General features: G+C 39.4%; 1 protein-coding gene across 4 annotated transcripts in view; it reads left to right on the forward strand.

The window, feature by feature from the left end:
* The window catches only part of myof (myoferlin), a 90,268-nt gene that overhangs the window by 58,601 nt on the left and 10,961 nt on the right, over positions 1–20,706 (forward strand). For 2 of the 4 annotated variants that reach the window (XM_036572285.1, XM_036572287.1), the window contains 10 exons: positions 1,629–1,810; positions 4,847–5,005; positions 5,114–5,215; positions 5,642–5,803; positions 5,903–6,068; positions 9,466–9,536; positions 12,571–12,579; positions 12,680–12,778; positions 13,018–13,146; positions 15,695–15,850. In XM_036572285.1, the coding sequence (XP_036428178.1) occupies positions 1,629–1,810; positions 4,847–5,005; positions 5,114–5,215; positions 5,642–5,803; positions 5,903–6,068; positions 9,466–9,536; positions 12,571–12,579; positions 12,680–12,778; positions 13,018–13,146; positions 15,695–15,850 (1,235 nt within the window). Of the gene's footprint in view, positions 1–1,628; positions 1,811–4,846; positions 5,006–5,113; positions 5,216–5,641; positions 5,804–5,902; positions 6,069–9,465; positions 9,537–9,652; positions 9,710–12,570; positions 12,580–12,679; positions 12,779–13,017; positions 13,147–15,694; positions 15,851–20,706 lie in introns of all 4 variants that reach the window. The other 2 variants (XM_036572284.1, XM_036572286.1) reach the window with 2 other exon arrangements.

Raw genomic sequence — 20,706 nt, forward strand, 5'->3', positions numbered from 1 at the left:
CATCGAGATGCATCGATAATCGTTTTATAATCGCGTCGCAGCCCTCTGAATCGTAATCGAATCGTGAGGTGCCTAGAGATTCTCACCCCTAATGTATAGTGTGAGTCCCCAAAGAACAAAATTAAAAAAATCGCAAAGTGTGTGCCTGGATTTGGAGGATATTCAATTACAGTTCAACCAGCCAGACAAAAGACTCTAACAGCATGAAACGTGAGCTTTTTAGATGTAGTAGACACAAATATGATTCTTGCTGTCGCTGTGCTACAGAGACTGTTGTAAGAGACAGATAAGGATCAAAACTATGAAACATACTTTGCTTACAGAAGTACTTTCCTGACGTGGGACAAAATCTACTCTTCTCCACTGCTACACTATTCGACCCTGGGTAACTAATGCAGCACAGCCAGCTAATCCACATAATTTAAAATCAGCTAGATTTTAGCAACTTATTTTAAGGCACATTGCATTGCACATTCATTTACACTAACATCATCTTAATTCTAAGTAGGTTTCTCAGTATGGTGCTGTAATCAGTATCGGTAAATACTTAAAAACGTGTCTGACAAAAATGGTATTGATTTATCCCTAGCCATCATCGCTGAAAAGTCCCCCGAAAAAGTCTAGTTAAGCATGTAGATGTCTGTTGCATGTGCGGAGAACACATTACATGCAGTAAAATGAAACATTACCTCTTGCAACAGGAAAAAAATTCCATTAAACTGGACTATGCTTTAACAGGGCAAGTAATATAAGTCGACAGTGGGTTATCAGTGACTGTACATGGCCTCTGCCGTTTACAGTTGTGATGATACAGCCACGTTCAAGAAAAGACGAGCTCTCTGATTTCTATTTCAAAAAACTGTTTTTTATAAATTCATTGAACTGTGTCCCGTCATGCCCATTATAAAGTGTGTGGAAAGGACACCCCTTAACCACAGCATATTCTCAGCATATCATCTCATGTTCTCACCACCGAGCAGTGATTAGAACTTCATCCACAGCTATTCCAACAAGCTGCTGATGGAATCTATTTGAAATCACCTAAAGTAATTTTTGGTCCATTTCTTTGCTGTGACCTGCAAGTGCAGCTGGAATCTCCTTTGCATTTAAAAAAAATGATCTTGCTCCTCCATCTTGGACAGTAATGGACATATCACCGAGACCGTCAATTTTTGTGTTTCAAATGTGAATTTGTATACAGCTGGCCAGGCTTGGTAAATCATTTTTTACCATATTGTGTTGGCAAATAATCCTCTCTCTGTCTTGAAAGTATCTGAAGCGGTTTCACTTAATTGATTTTGTGCATTGAGCATACCTCTAACAAAACTAAAATGAAGTGCATTCTGAAATAGCTATCTTGCTTGTGTTATTGAGTGCACTTCAGACACTGAAAGAGCACAGACATGAGGGATTTGGGGGCATACACTTGATTGCAGTGATTTCACTGCAATACAGCACCACAAGTGACAGGTTGTCCTCAGGCATGTACCCTCGACCCAGAGATCACGTCTGGCTCCATGAGACCATTACCTGACTTGCTTGTCTTTTAATATTAAAGTATTATGAAGATCATATATGACAAAACAGCACCATTTTTTAATAACCTTTTTGTGTTGGTTTGATTACAGATCCATATGTACATGTGTCATATTTACACATGAGCAAGACCACAGAAATCATCAAGTCTACCTTGAACCCAACATGGGATCAAACCCTTATCTTCAACAGAGTGGAACTCTATGGCGAACCGCAAACACTATCTCGCAACCCACCCCAAATTGTGCTGGAGGTTTTCGACAGTGACCAAGTGGTTGGTTTTTATAATTTCATTATCCTAAACAACTTGTTTGACTTAAACATCAACTGCATAAGTGATTAAATTATACTATGTGATTTCTTTTTAATATACCAGTCATAAGAATAAGGACAGAATAACTGAGTTTTTAAGTCTGAGGTATTCACTTGCAGACCTTGAATCCAGTTTCTGGTTGTGGATTATGTAATCACTGGTAAATAAGTATGACACTAGGGGGCAGATTTACTAAGAGAGGCATTAATAACTGACAGTCTACCTATACTTTGTGCTGGTGGAGGTGGCGAGTTTAGCTGGTTATCTACTAAGAACATCCATGCAAAATACTTCGTAATTAACATACGACCAGCACAATATAAACCCATGTTTGGTTTATGTGCTTTTTTTAAAAAGCCTGTTTCTACCAGCTAGGAGGAAGGAAAAAGTTTGTTTTATTCTTTTCCGATGATGGTTTAAATTGACACATTCATTCGAAATATTGACCTATGTGATTATTCCAGCATCATTGATAACAATTATGAGAAACTAAGACATAATATTTTGACATAATATGTCAGAAACTCAAAAAAAGTAATTATTTTGGCTTTCTGTTTTAAAAGAGTTTAATTTTCAGCTTGGAGCATGAATTAAACTTGAAAAGTTCCTGTTTAATTTCCTGTTTAATTTCACTGTGCACACCTTGTTTGGGTGTATGATTTATGATTGAATTTATGAAATTTATGAAATCACTATTGTTTTGAACATGCATCAAAGGCTTTAGTGAAGCAGGGACTGAAAAGCAATTTCAATATCTGCTTTAACAATGGTTTGGAAAAGAAAACTGTCAAATCATTAAGACACTTTGATAGTGTTGATAAATAATGATAATATTGTAAACTATATCAAAAGTATTAAGAAACAGGAATTTAAAACATTGTTTTATTAAATAAATTTTGTTTTAGGTTTATTGTTTGTTGTATTTTTTATTATTAGGTTTATTTTTATTAATAAGGTTTATTAAATTAGGAATATTTTGACAGCAAACATTTTTTTCCCATTGAAAATGTTCTTGTCTCTGAGCACAAATAATAGCAGTCATGTGCCAAAAATAAGACAATCTTTGCACAGGTGTTACATAACTCACAGTCAGTATTTACCATCAGTCTTGGTAAATTGATACAGGTGGTGCATTATAATCTCCTTCCAGCATTTTGTGCTTTGAGAAGGAAACATCTTTTAATAGCATATGAGATGAGGCATTTAAACCAGCAACGACCACTCCTTTGATCCTTTTTTTTGGGTGCTAAAGGGTCGTTGTTGTACCTATTAGTAAGTTGCACCAACCATTTTTTAATGTCAGAATAGGGTTTGCGACAGTGCAAAACATTTGTAAATCTGCCCATCTGCTAATAAGTTACATCAACATTTCAGTGATTACAAGAACTAGAGTGATTACCGTGACTGCACATTAGATTCAGTCCAGTGTTGAAGACCTCTGGGTTCATTTGAACACTGCTTGATCACGTCAGATTAATAATTGTTCATTCAGTAATAACTTACATACCACACAACACAAGGTATGCTGTGGGTGTTTCATTCAATATTTCAAGTTTTTGAGGAAATAGTATCATTATTAAATGATAAGTAATGTACTGTAATTTATTTATACTCTATCATTTTGTCAATATACGTGTCTGAAAATTTGATCACAAGATATGAGGCATTCAGACTTCATTCTGAATGCTAGATAGCTGTGGTTAAAACCCCTCCTCCTGTTGTAGAATTTAGCTCGAGAAGCTTCTAACATGCTTTCCCTCCTCACTTAACACTAATGCATCCCACTAGTCAAGGACTAACAGATTGTGAGTGGAACTAGAGTCTGCAGGACGGTAGATTTCTAAATTTGAAATCCTTTTTGGAAATCACAGACACTTCCAGGCTGTCCATGCATCCTTCTATTCGTCCTCCAGGCTAAAGAGAAGAGGGACCGTCCGGCTTATTATCAGCTAACAGTCCAAAAGCCAGCATCTTTGATGATTTGGGGGTGCATTAGTGCACATAGCATGGGTGACTTGTACATCTGTGAAGGCATCATTAATGCTGAATGACTTATACAGGTTTTGGAGAAACATATGCTGCTATCCAGGCGAGCAAGCATGATAATGACAAACCAATCTTCACATATTACAACAGCATGGCTCAGTATTAAGAGTCTGGGTGCTAAACTGGCCTGCCTGCAGTCCAGACCTGTCACACACTGAAAACATTTGCCCCATTATAAAATGAAAAACATGACAAAGGAAACCCCAGAATATTGAAGAGCTGAAATCCTACATCAAGCAAGAATGGGAAAACATTTTACTTTCAAAACTACAGCAATTGGTCTCCTCAGTTTCCAAGTGCTTACAGAGTGTTATTAAAAGAAGAGGTTATGTAAAACAGTGGTAAACATGCCCCTATCCCAACTTCTCTTGAGCTGTGTTGCTGGTATCAAATTCAAAATAGGCATACATTTTTTAAAAAATAATCTCACTTTCAACATTTGATACGTTGTCTTTGTACTATTTTCATTTAAATATCGAAGTCAGACACAGCCTGAGCTCAATTAAACATCAGGATTCAAAGCTGTGTTACTGAGCCCACTATTTCAGAACATCTTTTATTGTTCTCATAAGACCTATGGTATGTTTTAGTTAAAACATTTTCAACTTTTTTTCATTATTCTTATGTTAGCCCTGCATTTGGGGTATGACTATGCAGGAGACAACATTTTTTCATGTAATTAGGTGTATACTGCCACTTACTGTTTGTCTCAGGCAACACTTGTGCATGCACATTTTAACAGTGAGTATCAGTCAGTCAGTCAGTGACTCAGAGACTCTCGATACCCTACCTTTTTCACAAGTATTCCTTTTAATACATATACCTACAACAAAACTGTTTTATATGATTAGAATCGGTGATTCCAAGCTATTGAACAGTGATTCCAAACTTTTGAATAGTTGTGTATGTGTCGAACATAGGATGCTGTAACATCTATAATGCACACTGCAGGGTAAAGATGAGCCACTTGGTAGGAGTATATGTCTGCCAATAGTAAAACTGAACCCCACTGCGGACACAACTCCTAAACTGATGTGGTGCCCTGTCATCCACATGGGAAAGCCTGCTGGAGACATACTGGTGTCTGCAGAGCTGATTTTGAGGACAAAGGTGACTTTTATTCTGGTTTTCAGTTTTCTTAGTCCCTTTGAACATTATTATAAAGGACTTGTGAAATGATGTGGTAGTAATTAGGCATATTTCTGCCACACTCTTCAGGGCGGCGAGACTGATCTACCCATTGTTCCCCCAAAAAGAGGGGACATGCTGTATATGGTGCCTCAGGGGGTTCGTCCAGTAGTGCAACTCACAGCCATAGAGGTAAAGCAAACTGAAATTTACATAGATTCTACAGACATTTGCATATACAATGTATGCAAAAAAACAACAATGTTTGTCAGAACAATTAGTTGGATAATGTCTAAGGAAATTAGAAAACATTTTATCACCTGACTGACCTGTACCATCATATGCAAAAGCTTAAATGTCTCTGATCAAATGTTGTTGATTTTTTAAGTGAAAATAGGTTAACACATTATATACAGAGAAAACATAAAAATTGCCTTTTTTGCAGATTTTAGTGCACAAAGAAGGTGCCATAACTTTTGCACAGGACAGATTTTTTTTGTTATTTTCTAATATATTAAATTCAGCCAATAAACAGTAGTTGCGCAGTAATATGTGTATATCTTTATTTCCAGACTGGTGCATCTGCACATTGGTTATCTCTTGTTGTGATTTGTGCAGATTTTGGCCTGGGGTTTGCGTAACATGAAGACGTATCAGTTGGCACCCGTCACTTCCCCCAGCTTGGTTGTGGAGTGTGGAGGAGAGAGAGTTCAGTCTGCAGTTATCAAGAACATGAAGAAAAGCCCCAATTTCTCTGGAAACGTCCTTCTTTTGAAAGTAGTAAGAACATTGTTGTTATCCTATTTTTGTCCTGGGCACAAATTGATTTCTAGGTTTTAAGTCTCAATGTACTAAAGTGTTCTCTACCTGCTCCTGAAGCTCTTACCCAAAGAGGAGATGTACACACCTCCGATTGTGCTAAAAGTCATTGATCACCGACCTTTTGGGAGAAAGCCCGTGGTAGGGCAGTGCACCATCGCCTCACTGGAGGAATACAGATGTGACCCCTATGGCGTAGTGGCTGAAGTGGCTATGGCATCTAAAGGTGGTCTCTTGTTCATTCTCACTTACTGAACTCTTAGTGCTATGTTAATACACACTTACTTTGTTGAATGTGAATACTTTCCTGTAGTGAGTCACTTACTGTGTCTTAATTCAGGCACTGTGCAGTGAACTTCATTATATAATGTTTGCATCTTTATAAGGTAGTATAATTTCAAGTGAAACACTAATGTTTTATTCTAAATGGCACTGGCAAATCACCAAGCGGTACTCACTGAAGCTTTGCAGGAATCGCATGTGGGAGCACCTAAAACTGGTCTATATGGTAATTTGAAAAACGTTCAGTCCAAAGTCTTTGATACAAGGTTTGTTCAATAATGTGAAGAAGTTTGATGAATTGTCTGATACATTATATGTCCAAAGTAAGTGGACACCTGACCATCACACCTATTTGAGGTTGTTGGACATCTCATTCCAAAACCAGGGGCATTCATATGGAGTTGCCTTCCTCCACTCTGAGTATGTCCACTCAGTCAAAAGAGCATTTGTGAGGTCAGGCACTGATGCTGGTCGTGAAGCTTTGCTTTGCATTGCTTTGCGATTAAAGTTCCAATAAATCCCAAAAGTTTTCAGTGGGGTTGTGGTCAGGGCTGTGTGCAGGCCACTGGAGTTCCCCCCTACCAAACTCATCAAACCATGTCTTTATGGACCTCGCTTTGTGCACAGAGGCACAGTCATGCTGGCACAGCAAAAGACCTTTCCCAAACCGTTGCCCTAAATCTAGAAGTGTACATTTGTCAGCCATGTGCATGGCAAAATCCACTTTACACCACTCCAGCTAGCACTTTGTGTTGCACATAGTGATCCTAGGCTTGTGTGTAGCTACTTGGTCATGGAACCCCATTTCATGAAGCTCCCGATGCACAGTTCTTGTGGTGAGGTTGCTACCATAGGCAATTTAAAACTCTGTAATGAGTGATACAACAGAGGATTTTTTTGCACTATGCGCTCAGCATTTGTCAGGCCCACTCTGTGAGTTTGGGTGTTGCATTGTTTTGTTGCTGAGCTGTTGTGGCTCCTGGATGCTCCCATTTTGAAATAATAGCACTTACAGTTGCCCAGGACAGATCTAGCAGGGCAGACTTGTGGCAGAGGTGGCATCCGATGACAGTGCCATGTTTAAAATCACTGAGTTCTTCACTATGACCCACTCTGCTGTCTGTGTTTGTCTGTGTGCCGGATGTTATACAACTGTTAGCAATGGGTGAACTCATTAGAAGGGGTGTCCACATACTTTTAGCCATATAGTGTATATAAGTATCACTTATCACTTTGGTACCACTTGATAGACTACATGCCTGATTTTAGTTCATTTGTGGTTCACATGTTTGTTATCTAGTGGATTAGATAAGATTAGATTAGATTAGATTAGATTCAACTTTATTGTCATTGTGCAGAGTGCAGGTACAGAACCAATGAAATGCAGTTAGCATCTAACCAGAATTGCAAAATACAATATTATTTGTTCTTAACGGATGGTAACTGGGCACCTGTGATGCGTTGGGCAGTTTTCACCACCTGCTGGAGCGTTTTGCGGTCAGATGCGGAGCAGTTGCCGAACTACACTGAGATGCAGTTTGTGAGTATGCTCTCAGTGGTACAGCAGTAAGTTCACCAGTATCCCAGGACACAGGTGAGCTTTCTTGAGGCTCCGTAGGAAGTAAAGACGCTGTTGCACCTTATTGACCATGATGGAGGAGTTTAGGGACCGGGTGAGATCATCAGAGATGTGGATACCAAGGAACTTGAAGTCAGACACGCGCTCTACCTCAGCTCCGTTGATGGGGGAGTGTGTCTGGCTCCTACCCCTCCTGAAGTCCACTATGATCTCCTTGGTTTTCTGGGTTTTAAGCGTTTGTTATCCTCACACCATGCCGCCAGGTGCTGCACCTCATCCCTGTAGGCCATCTCATTGTCACCTCTGATCAGACATATCACCGTGGTGTAATCTGCGAACTTGATTATGGAGTTAGATCCATAAACAGGAACACAGTCATGAATGAACAGGGAGTACAGAAGAGGGCTGAGCACACAGTCTTGTGGCATGCCGGTGTTCAGGGTGATGGGGGGAAGAAAGGAGTTTGTCTAAGTTAACAGACTGAGGTCTGTCAGTCAGAAGGTCCAGAATCCAATTGCACAGAGATGTGCTCATACCAAGCTGGCTAAGCTTTAAGATCAGCTTGGAGGGGATCACTGTGTTAAATGCTGAACTGAAGTCAATAAACAGCATTCTGACCTAATAGTTTTGACAGTCCAGGTGGGTCAGTACAGTGTGGAGGTGAAAGCCTCCTGATCTCCAGACCTGAAGGCAGCATCTCTTGCTTTGAGCAAGAGACGAACCTCTCTGTTCATTCAGGGCTTCTGGTTAGGGAAGGTTTTTATTATTTTGAGAGTTGTCACTCTGTCCACACAGCTGTTGATATGTTCCAGGACAGAGTTGGTGTAAATGTCAATGTTGGTATGAGAGTCTGTGGTGGCCTGGGCTGCAAATACATTCCAGTCTGTGTGCTGGAACTGGCGCTGAAGAAAGGAGTCAGCCCCTTCCATCCAGATCTTCACAGATCTTGTTGTGGGTTTCACACGTTTGATGACTGGGGTGTATTTGGGGAGCAGGAACAAAGAGAGGTGGTCAGACTGTCCCAGGTGGGGGAGGGGTGTGACTTTGTAGGCATTAGCCACACTGGTGTAAACGTCATCCAAAGAGACTGCACATTGGTGAGGAAGACCCTAGGTAGCACTGGCTGGTGTGGGTTTAGCCTTAGCTTAGCACTTACACCTCCGCGCCTACCCCGTCTTTGTTTACGGTCTTGACGCTGGCGCAGGGCTCTTCTGGTCGGTATGAATGGCTATTTTGGTCTCGGGGTAGCTGGCTGAAGTCAAATAGAAGGTCCAAAATGATGTTTGTGCAGCGATGATTAATATCAAGCAGTGTCTGTCAGACGTATCTGAAGTTTGCACAAGTTGAGTTGAGTAAAAACAAGTGAGTTGAGTAAAAACGCAAGAGATTTTTAGGTAAATAAACACTATTTTGCTTAAACTGGTGAGATGCTGAGCCTTGCGATGCACACACGCCGCCATCTTGGTCTTGGCTACCAATATATTATGAACTGTATATATTTTGAAACAGATATTTTTTGAACTGCAGCAATGGACATACTTAAAATGATGGTTAATTATAAAACATAAATACTATAGAGGTTTTGATAAGGGTTGTTTGGAGAATGGGTATTCAAATAACATAATGCAAATAATAAGAATTAGAATAATGCATTCCACACTTCCAGACTTGTAAATAAAGTCTGAGCATCAGGGTTGTCGTACTTTGCTGTGAGTTATTGCCAGTCACTTTTATGCTGAAAACAAATTTTCTTTTTCTGAAGTGGCTTTGATGGCAGCTGCTCGTCAGGAGCTCCACATAAACATCGAGGAAAGGCCTCTTCTCGAAACACAGGTAGAGTATACACGGTTAAACTTTGCAATAATTTGGAACAAAATATGATTTCTGAGCTGGCTCTATTGCATCCATGTATATAAGCTTTTTTTCACTGTAAGTGTTGTGACTTTCAGTTTATGTATGGCATCTCAGCAGCTGTTGGCAAAATGGCCCCGTCCATTCCACTCTGTGTATGTATGGCATAAATACTGTTAGCAAACTAAGTAGAAAATCTAAAATTTTGCATAAAGGGACACTCCGGCCAAAATGAAACATTTAACCATCACTACATTTATTACAAACATGCTTACTTGCATCCTAAAGGGGTGCTACAGTAGTCTCTAGAAATTTTATGGTTTAAAGACTAGGAAAACCTCCTTCTGATGATATATCTTGAAGGTGGAAGGAACTTTTAAAAAGCTTTTAAAATTGCCTTGGGTTGGATTTTTTAGTGGTAGGCTGTCTAAAAAGTTTTTTTTTTTTCTTTGGCAATTACAGAAATAAGCCAGAGAACAGATTTTATAGCTAGTAACTGTATAATAGTGGTAACTGTCTAAAGCTGAAAGATAAATCATTTTTATATCAAAATCACAATTTGAATTTTAATCATAGTCTATATTATCAACAATGTTGGCTTAACTTTTAATTGCCAAAATTTAAACCTAATAACATGGAGCCTGTAGATCAAAATCAACCAAACCGTGTGCTGTTTATGGATCATTCTACTAAATTGGTTCAAGGTCAGAGTTGAAACCCCATTTTGGACTTTTAACTGATTTCAACCTTAGACGAAAACCCTTTTGCTTTAAGTGACACTGTACCTTAATTATGTTTACTTTATTAGAACAATGACTGAACTTTGCATTTTGTCACAACCAATACAAAATTAACACCTCCGAAACATTGTCAAATATTTAATGGCTGTGTTAGTACTGACAATTTTAGCTAATTTTGGGCATAATTCAAAAATCCTAGCCAGTACATGACTAGCGAACACATCTTTGAATAGTTGTACAAACATAAAATCATAATATTTTTCATTAAAACACAAAAAGATTTACTTAATTGACGAAAATATATGTTTCAGTAGTGGCAGTTCTAAATGTTACATGCTGATTTTTGGACTTTGGGACACATTTACTTCAAAGCAATGGGATCTAACTGCTTACCATGGGGCCATGAAAGACAGGGATGCAGTCTCACTTCCTGCTCTAAAATGCAGGGGTGTGGCTAAAATAAGGCTCTGCTTATGGACTTATGGAATTTAGCATCTCCAGTTTGCCTGATTGCATGTCTTTGGACTATGGAAGGAAATCCACATAAACAGGGGCAGAACATGCAAACTCCACGCAGAGTAGACACTGGTCCCCCAGCCGGGGAATGGAATCCAGGCCCTTTTTTCTGTGAGATGACAGCACTGTGCACTATGCTGCCTGGCTTTACTTTAAAAGAAATCAAAATAAAAAAAATACAGTTGCAATGTTTGTCAGAAAAATCACAATTAGATATTTTCTCCAAATCGTTCAGCCCTATAAATGTCTTCAAATCATCACTGCAGTGGAGAGAATGGGAAAATCAGTGTACATTTTCTAGATGTCCTACCTCAGTTTGGCTCCTTTTCTCTAGATGAAAGGGTAAAAAAACTGTCTCTGGCATCCTATTTGTGCTGCATGAACATAGACCTGACGAGCAAGGTAAGAGTTACGCTAATGTTAGTATGGCCTATAGATCAGTACCCAGCAGTCAGCGTTCGTTAACACCCATGTGTCAAACGCAAGGCCCACGGGCCAGATTAGACCTGCGACACAATCCTTTTCGGATCGCAGAAGTTTTTTTTAATTTTCTGTTATTATTAGCCCATTCCACAATGCGCTGCACTACAGTCCCCAGCATACACTGCAACATAATGTGAGCTTTGGCTCCCTACCCCCACCAACAGTCTATGGGAAGCGGTTGCACCTCAACTATACAAAATTCTACACAATTGCACACCAGTCATTTCACCAAACTCACTAGCTGCGTTTCCGCTGCAGTTCAACCAATATAAACAGCTAACATCAGCTCAGCAGCTCAGAAATTGAGCCCAAGCATTAATGAACTTGCAGCAAAGAAAGGATGGCAGGTGTCAAGTTCAAGCAAATAGGTGAGTTTGACACCCCTGGGTTAACACCACAAGAATTCCCAAAGACTGTATGACATATTTGTGAATTGCATGCTCAGTATTGTAGTGAGAGGACACTGATGAATGAAAACAGGAAAACAATATGAAATTGTGAAGTTTGTCGACCTGATGAGGCTCAGGGGCACACCGCTGAGCTACATAATACTGCCTAACACAAGAAATAGCATTGTTGCTACCCGTTTTGAACCAGAAACCCGATATGGACTACACATGTGCAGCAAAGGTGTATCACTTCAGATAGCGTCTTACAATGTTCCTGCACATGTGTAGTCCAAATCAGGTTGGTTGACGTACACTTTCGCACATACATAGTCCAAATCGGGTTTCTGGTTCAAATCGGGCAGTGACAAACGTAATAATTGCTAGTTTTAGGCCGGAATGGCCCTTTAAAATGTTCCCTGATTCCTGATAATGAGAAATTAAAACACGACTTCTTTTTTTACCCCAAAATTCACTGTTGATTGATAACAAATGTGAATAATCACTCTAATCTTCAGCCAATCTTTAGCAATGAGTCAGTTTCCTTGCCTTTAGCACAACGTCCTGCTGATTTGTTGTACTGTTGTACTTTTTTGGGTTATGTGGAGTAATTCTAGTAATTTAAAGTCTGCTCTGCTTTCAAAGTTCTGTGTCTGTATATCATTAGTGTTGGATCAAAACCTGGTATCTTAGTTATTGGCCTTTTTTAACAGCAGTACAGTTGCTTCAGTATTACTTGGAATAAAATATTATTATCTTAGAAATGTCTTTTCCTGTCTCCTGAAAAGATGCAATTTTTTGAGGTACAAGGTTTTGTTCCAACAGTGGCCATGTATATTTTGCTCACTTAGCTAACTGTCTTTTTTCTGTGCATGGCATCAAACTCGACAGCAAGAGAAGGTGAGGTTTTTTGGCATTTCAATGATCTACTATAGAGGCAAGTTAAACTTTTATTTATTATTATAAATCTTACATTTATAATCTTACATTTTTCTTACAGGAGACAGAGATGATTGATTGGTGGAGTAAGTTTTATGCTTCCATCGGAGAACATGAGAAATGTGGGCCATACCTTCAGAAAGCATATGACACCCTGAAAGTAAGCTCAAGTCACTGTACATTAAATATTTATCTTTGTTAAAGGAGTGGTTTGTGTAGAGTAAAACAGAATTAACTAAGCCAGTATGTAATAGCAGGAGACAATATTACACAGGCCATAATTCTAAAACCAATATTTGGTCAAGAAAATAAGATCCACAAACTTATTTTGATAATTCAGTTTTATGGAAAATCACCTTCGTGTATTGTTTTAATGTGCATATCCTTGTATGTGTTCAGGTGTTCAGTTGTGAACTTGAAGACGTAGTTGAGTATAAGGGGCTGACTGATTTCTGTAACACATTCAAACTGTACCGAGGCCAGAACGAGAATGGTGACGATGATCCCACTGTTGTGGGAGAGTTTAAGGTAAAATCTTACCTTTTTATATTAAAAAACCCTGCATTTTTCATTATTTTATTTTCAACTTATTTACATGATTTGAGAATAAAGCTGTCTTTTACATAGGGTGAACAGTTCATGACAAATGAACCAATACAGATTTTGAAGAGCAGGCACTTTAAAGGAGACACTGCATTTTCCTTGCAAGTTCACATATGCGTTACTTCTCATTGCATCTTTTTTTTCTATATAGCATTTATATTTTCTCACTGTGTGAGCTCAAGTTTCGAGTTCAAGTTCTAAGTTTATTTGTCATTTGCCAGGACATTTATGCAATTAAATGCGTGTGGTGAGGCACAGGTAATCACTCTACAGAAAGTAAATAAGTAAAAATAAAAATACAAGAAAAACCAACTGAAATATATTAAATATACACAAAATATACACAGAATATAGAGACAATATACATTTTAAAGTGACTAAGTGACTCGGTGTTATTGTTATTTAAAGTGACTTGGAACTTTTAAAGCAAAGTATTTGTAATGATCCATAATGAATTTACTTACAATATCTTTTTTTATATTAACATTGTTCTATTTTATATAACAAATGGAAGTGATGTGGCAAGTGAACTAGAAGGCTCTCATTCAGTGCTCTTGTTTGGAGCACGAGACGCTGCTGCCCTCATCTGCGATAAAATGCGCAGTTACGGTGAAATAAGATCCAGTGGTAATGGATGTCCACGCAGCATATGTTACAGCTATTCTACCCGTTTTCTTTAGTGCTGTGTGTCAGTACAATATCTTCTAGACGGGACGTGTGCAACATAGCGCGAAAGCCCTGTTTCGCAACGACTGAGAACCGGCATGCAGACTGCAGGTCACCTAGCAACGATGCGTTATTTGCATTTATAAGCAGCGCAGTTGGTTTTCTGGCACGTCAAATCTGCAATGAGAGACTGTCACACACTAAAAAGTGGCGAAGCTGAAGTCAGCTTCTCTTTCGATTTGTCCCGTTCCACCTTAAATGGTGCCGCATTTACATTCGGCGCCTCAGTTAGAATTTAAGGTGGAACGGGTAAATTCGAACGAGAATGAGAAGTGACTTCAGCCTCGTAAGACAGCCGAATGTTGAGAGACATTTCACAAGAAACTGTCCTAGTTTTGAGGAAAAGTTTTCTGGCGTGGATGGGAGGAAAGCGGCTGTAGGCGGAGCTTAAAGCAGACTAAAGTAAATCTGCGTTTTCGTTTATATTGTTTAGCCTATACTAGGACATTATCACATACTGAGACATACTGGACATTAAATGTTGTGGCTCCCAACCTGGTTTGATTTTTGTTGAAAGGACAACATGTCTCTTCTTAACATTTGGGTTGTGATTCCTGATCTAACCTGGCTTTTAATGCAGAGGGTGCCGGTCGGATTTCTCACTCATTCTGCTGTGTTTTTGTTATGTGCCGCCACAGACTGTCCGGGCGCTGCACTTCCGCACTTCCAAGTTCCGCCTTTTGCGTTACGTCAACATTACATTATAAATTAAATATTTAGAAAATCGATTTTTCACATTTGTGAATCAATTCAGAATCGTTCCGCATCGCGATGCGTCTAAGAATCAAGTTTTTTCCGCACCCCTAGTATTTACCATATGAGAAATTGTAAAATGTGAAGTGTCTGCTGCTTTTCCCTTTTACGTATAAAACGGATTATTCTGCAGGCTGTTAGGATTTAGTACACGACTCACTTCAGGCAAGTGTCCCGCCCCACTTGAATAACCATGACCACTTAGCCTTCATATTTTCAGTGTCACCGCTGCCATTTCACATATGGATAATTCTGATGAACAGGATAATGTTACGCAGTGACGTCACATATCGCAAACATTACATTACATTACATGCGTTACTGGATTGTTGTACGTGTGTTTGCAGGTGGAGATCACTATGAGCAGGAAACTCGTGAAAACATGAAAGCTTGTTCGTGAAAACTTGCTGTTTTTTCATAGAATGGAGGGAAAAAGGGGGTTAGTTTTAACCAAACTGGTTGCTGTCGTACTAAACCTTGAGCTGTATTTTATAGCTTATTCAGCAGACACTTTTCAGTTGGTGTCTTTCTGCAGATGATATTGGACAGTATTTTGTCTTTACTAGAATAAGCTGTGCATAAAGCTTAATAATAATAATCGTGTTGATTCATGCCTGATGTTATTGGAAAAGGCTAGCAGAAATTTGCATTATGTTGTACACAAAAAGTACTTTCAAAGAGAATCATACAATGTCTACATTAAACTACATTAACAAAATGATGGCCAGCATATGCTCGTGATTTTGTGACTGTATCTGCTGTTTTAGTCTAAACAAGTTTAAAAAGTCTAACAGAGCCGTACTCCCCAGCAGCCAGAGTTGAGCTCTCCACCACCACAGAAGGGCCACACCCTTCTACTCCTCCTTTCCCCTAGAGCCCCCTTCTACTAAGACAATGAGAGCAGTGGTCAATGAACTCCCAGAAAATTAAATGTTCTTCACAGAAGAATGAATGACAGGGTAAAACACAGTGTGGTTTTTAAATTTGTTTTCAGGGCGCCTTTAAAGTCTATCCGCTCTCAGATGATCCGGCCATACCTTCTCCTCCACGGCAGTTCAGAGAGTTACCAGACAGTGGCCCACAGGAGTGTGTGGTCAGAATTTATGTGATCAGAGGAATTGACCTGCAACCCAAAGACAACAATGGTTTGGTAAGTTTTTTACCACATCCTCAATCAATAGATCAGTAAATCAGTAAAACTGTGTTTATCCTTGAAAAGCAATTTTGTCAGCAGGCATAGTTTTACATCAACCTCATCAGTCACGAACACCCCACATAAAAACACAAACAAAAACTCTCCTTGATAACTCTGAAACACTACTGAATTGAGAACCAGTCAAATAGAGGAGACAAGTTTCAAAACATGATATTCACTTCCCAGTCCATACAGTCCATTAGGGGTGGGAATCTCTAGGCACCTCACGATTCGTTTCGATTACGATTCAGAGGGCTGCGATGCGAAAACAAATGGAAGTGATGTGGCAAGTGAACTAGAAGGCTCTCATTCAGTGCTCTTGTTTGGAGCACGAGAAGCTGCTGCTACTCATCTGCGATAAAATGCGCAGTTACGGTGAAATAAGATCCAGTGGCAGTGGATGTCCACGCAGCACATGTTACAGCTGTTCTACAGCTATTTTCTTTAGTGATTTTATAACTTTGGTTTTGGTCTCGTTGTAGAGACTGGGGGGATCGCTGCGTCAGTAAAGTATCCCTGAGACGGGACGTGTGCAACATTGCGCGAAAGCCCTGTTTCGCAACGACTGAGAACTGGCGTACAGACTGCAGGTCACATAGCAGCGATGCGTTATTCGCATTTATAAGCAGCGCAGTTGGTTTCCTGGTACGTTAAATCTGCAACGAGAGGCTGTCACACACTAAAAAGTGGCGAAGCTGAAGTCAGCTTCTCTTTCGAATTCTCCCGTTCCACCTTAAATGGTGCCCCATTTACATTCGGCGCCTCAGTTAGAATTTAAGGTGGAACGGGTAAAAGAACAAGAAGCTGGAGAATAAGAAGTGACTTCAGCCTCGTAAAACAGTCGTTGAGAGACATTTTACAAGAAACTGATCTACTTCTGAGGAAAAGTTTTCTGGCGGAGATGAGAGGAAAGCAGCTATAGCTAAAGCTTAAAGCAGACTGAAGTAAATCTGTGTTTTTTCGTTTATATTGTTTAGCCTATACTAGAACATCAGCACACACTGAGACATACTGGACATTAAATGTTGTGGCTCCCCAGGTAACAAAATGTTAACATTTGGGTTGTGATTCCTGATCTAACCTGGCTTTAATGCAGAGGGAGCCCGTCGGATTTCTCGCTCTTCCACTTGTGTTTTTGTTATGTGCCGCCACAGACTGTCTGGGCGCTGCACTTCCGCACTTCCAAGTTCCGCCTTTTGCGTTACGTCAACATTACATTAGAAATTAAATATTTAGAAAATCGTTTTTTGACATTTACGAATCAATTCAGAATCGTTCACGTGCGCGTGATGCATCTAAGAATCGAGTTTTTCCCGCACCCCTACAGTCCATATATGGAAACTACACTGTAAAAAACCCATTTTGAATGAATTGGTTTTGTGATGTGAGTTTATTCTTTGTGCGCAGGTACCAGACACCTAGCCAGCCCGTAAGGCAATGGGCTAATGTTCTTTTATAGCTGGACTGATGCCAAGATTAGGCTCAGCCTATACGTGACAAGTGACAGTTGTGACAGACATGACCATATAAACAAAAATAGGCAAAGCAGAATGTTCTAAATACAATCACTGTAGAGACACAGACAATACTGAACACAGTGACATATAACACAGCACTAAATACATTACATAGCAGTACATTTTCTCATTCCCCCCTTAGAACATACCATAAAATGTATGTTCTTGCATCCTAATCAATATATCTTTTCCTCTTGCAGAGAGGCCTGTATTTCCCTCTTTCTACACCTCCTAAAGACAGGCCTCTTTCCCTTCAGTTCACATGCAGGCAATTGGGAAATGAAGTGTTTCCATGTTTATAACAAATGCTTACGCGGTTGTAGTTTAGTCATTAAACACCTAAAGTAATTTGAGGCAAAAGTAAATAACAATAGCTACTATAATTGGTGCTTCAAAAGGAAATACGTAACAGAGCAATTGCTGTAAGATCCCAGAAAACATACCTCCAAAAATGTTACCAACCCAGTTAAAGATCTTATCAAGAGGTCCTTCCAGAGCAGGGTTCAGAATGAGTCTATGAAGATCTGCAACGTATTTATCAATATTTTCATATTTATCTGGAACATAGATGCAGCAGGAAGTATTGAGGATGTGACATACACCTCCCTTTTCTATGGTCAGCAAGTCTAAAACATTCCTATTTTCCAGTACTACTTTCCATAAAGCACAGAGTTCATAATTTACTAAGCGGAGAGCTTCACTAGTCTCATTAGCTAGTTTCTGTGTGGAATAAACCAAATAAATTATCTTCTGTAAATCATCTACAACACCTCCAAATGGAAATATTTCCCATCCTACAGTCTCCGCTATACTGGACCAAGAGTCCTTTATAATGTGACCATTCCATGTTTGTTTACCTGCTATGGAAATGTCAAGTTCTCTTTTCATATGATGTAAAGGTCCATGAGATTGTAATGTGGTCCATGGATCGGTATGGACTGTTATAGGAAGCATGACTACAGCCATGTAACCGGAACCACACCATGAATCAACTGGGAGTGATGGATAAACCTTGTTTACACAAACCCAATAGAAACCCAAAGGAAGTGGTTCACTCATTCAAATTCCAGCTAGATTTATCCCGATAATCACAAGCTGTAGTGAAATCTTCATGTGTTATAAAGTTGTAATTAGTAACAATGGGCAATGGCCAGTTATCTTCACTTATACCATCTACCATCATTTGCACTATTATTCTTATGGTTTCAGAAGTAGAATGATCTGTACATAAAGCTTGTGCAGAAATATTAGACATTAGGATCACATAAAAGCGGTGATGCTAAGCATGACAAACAAAACAACCATCACCTCCTATGGTGTGATTTTGTGCCCACAGGATGGTCACAAACATTCTCCATCATGCCTGCAAAGGTACTGTCAGAATATTTATAAAAACTACGTCTCATTCTCCTTTATTCCCTTTTAGTTATAAAAAAAGTCCATTTTTATGCAGCTTGTCACAGTGGTAGCCATCTTCTCCTCCAGAACAGAGAGAGAAAGGGCTGATGTGTCCAAACAGCTTACAGTTCAGAGTCTGAGGACATTCGTCACAGTCTCAGATCTGCTCTGGGTATATCCTGAAAACAAAACACACAGACACCGCTGCAGCATCATGTTCTTATTATACAACCCGTGTCGTATACCCCTTAAGTAACTTTTGGTTTAGCCTTTGTAATGGATACCTTCTTTCCCTACCTTACATGGGTTTTGGCCTCTGGTGGGAGTAAGGGAACGCTAGCCACAAAGGGAAATTAGGAAAATCTTCACCCTGAGGTTAACCCTCATGACCTAGACATTACAGATCCTCCTCAGAGCATCTCCCAGCCAGAGTCACACATTCTATCCCTGTGCTAGCCATCACCATCAGATGGTGGTACCATCTTGGTATGGCTCACATGTATCCATTTTTTTCCTTGACATTTTAGAATAGAGAATGTGGTAAGAAAGACTTGATATGAACCTTCCCATTTTGGCCCTAATGGCTGAGTGTTATGGACCTTAACCTTTTGTCCTCAGACAATAGGGTGACCTCCCTTTGTAAGTTCTTATGCATCCAACAACTGTTTCTGAGCAACAGCTTCAGATGAAGTCTGAAAGTACAGCAACAGAATATCAGGCATAACATGTATGTCTGCAACTTTCATAACAAGCCGTAATTGTGAATTTTGCTGTGACAAGACATTAGCTTTTAAAATTGTTAGCAAGAACACAGGCACGAATGAGTGTTACCAGTTCTGCTTGTTGTGCAGAATAATGATCCAGCAATCCACGTGTAACTATTTCTTCATACTGGTTTGCGACAACCATCAGCGTTTAACACATCATTAGCATTTGGCAAAAGCATTTCAGCATACATACTTTACACAGAACTAGAAACTAGCATTTACCAGTCATGATCAGATGAATCATATTCCAATTCCACCAAATGACTGCAAATAACATTTATAGGTGACCTTTTAATTACTATCTTAGGGGCAGTTAAAACCAGCGAGCCAGTTACCCCACCTTTGTGCTGTCACTGAACCAATCCTGCCACCAATCCTGCAAACAGGAAACCCAGTGTGGACATTTCAGTGTGAACCTGATCCATAACAATATTAGATACAGCTAAAACACACAGGATGCCTGGGTTGCTCTCAGGCAAGGTGACATTCCAAACATGACTGTGTCTATTTTAGCAGAGTAATAAAACATAGACCTCTCTTCGTCACCATAATTGTGATTTAAACAGCTAGACACAATGTCTAGAGATTCTGAAACATACAAGTTGAACAGTAGTCCCATGTTCACTAGACCTAGGGTACTGCATAATGCAGGTTTAAGAGAATGAAAAGCTTATCATTAAGCTGAAAGTCAGTCCTCTGATTTTCTGGTTTTAGTTAGATTGTATAGTTGTTATAGTTGTTGCATAATCTTCAATTCAAGGTCGGCAGTAACTACACAATCTCAGAAAAGATTGCAGCTGTGCTAATGTATCAGGTGATAAAATAGCACGTACTGTGGCACAACAGACAGGTAAAATTCACTCCTAAACCTGTGAAACCAGCTGTCCTATATACTTAACAGAGGATTGATTAATCTGAGCCTTAAAAAAAAAGAATGCTTTGTGTTCTAACGAATGTGGGTAATCTAACAAATCATGTTCATGTTCCTCTGCATTTGAGTATCATTGACTATCAAAATGTCATCTATATATTGTAGAATGTACTAGTCATTGTTGGAGCATCAGATGAGGCTAACCATAAATGCATTTTTTTTGTGATACATTTATTGCCTTCACAATAATCTACAACC

The sequence above is a fragment of the Colossoma macropomum genome, unplaced genomic scaffold (assembly GCF_904425465.1).
Source record: "Colossoma macropomum unplaced genomic scaffold, Colossoma_macropomum, whole genome shotgun sequence".
NCBI lineage: Eukaryota > Metazoa > Chordata > Actinopteri > Characiformes > Serrasalmidae > Colossoma > Colossoma macropomum.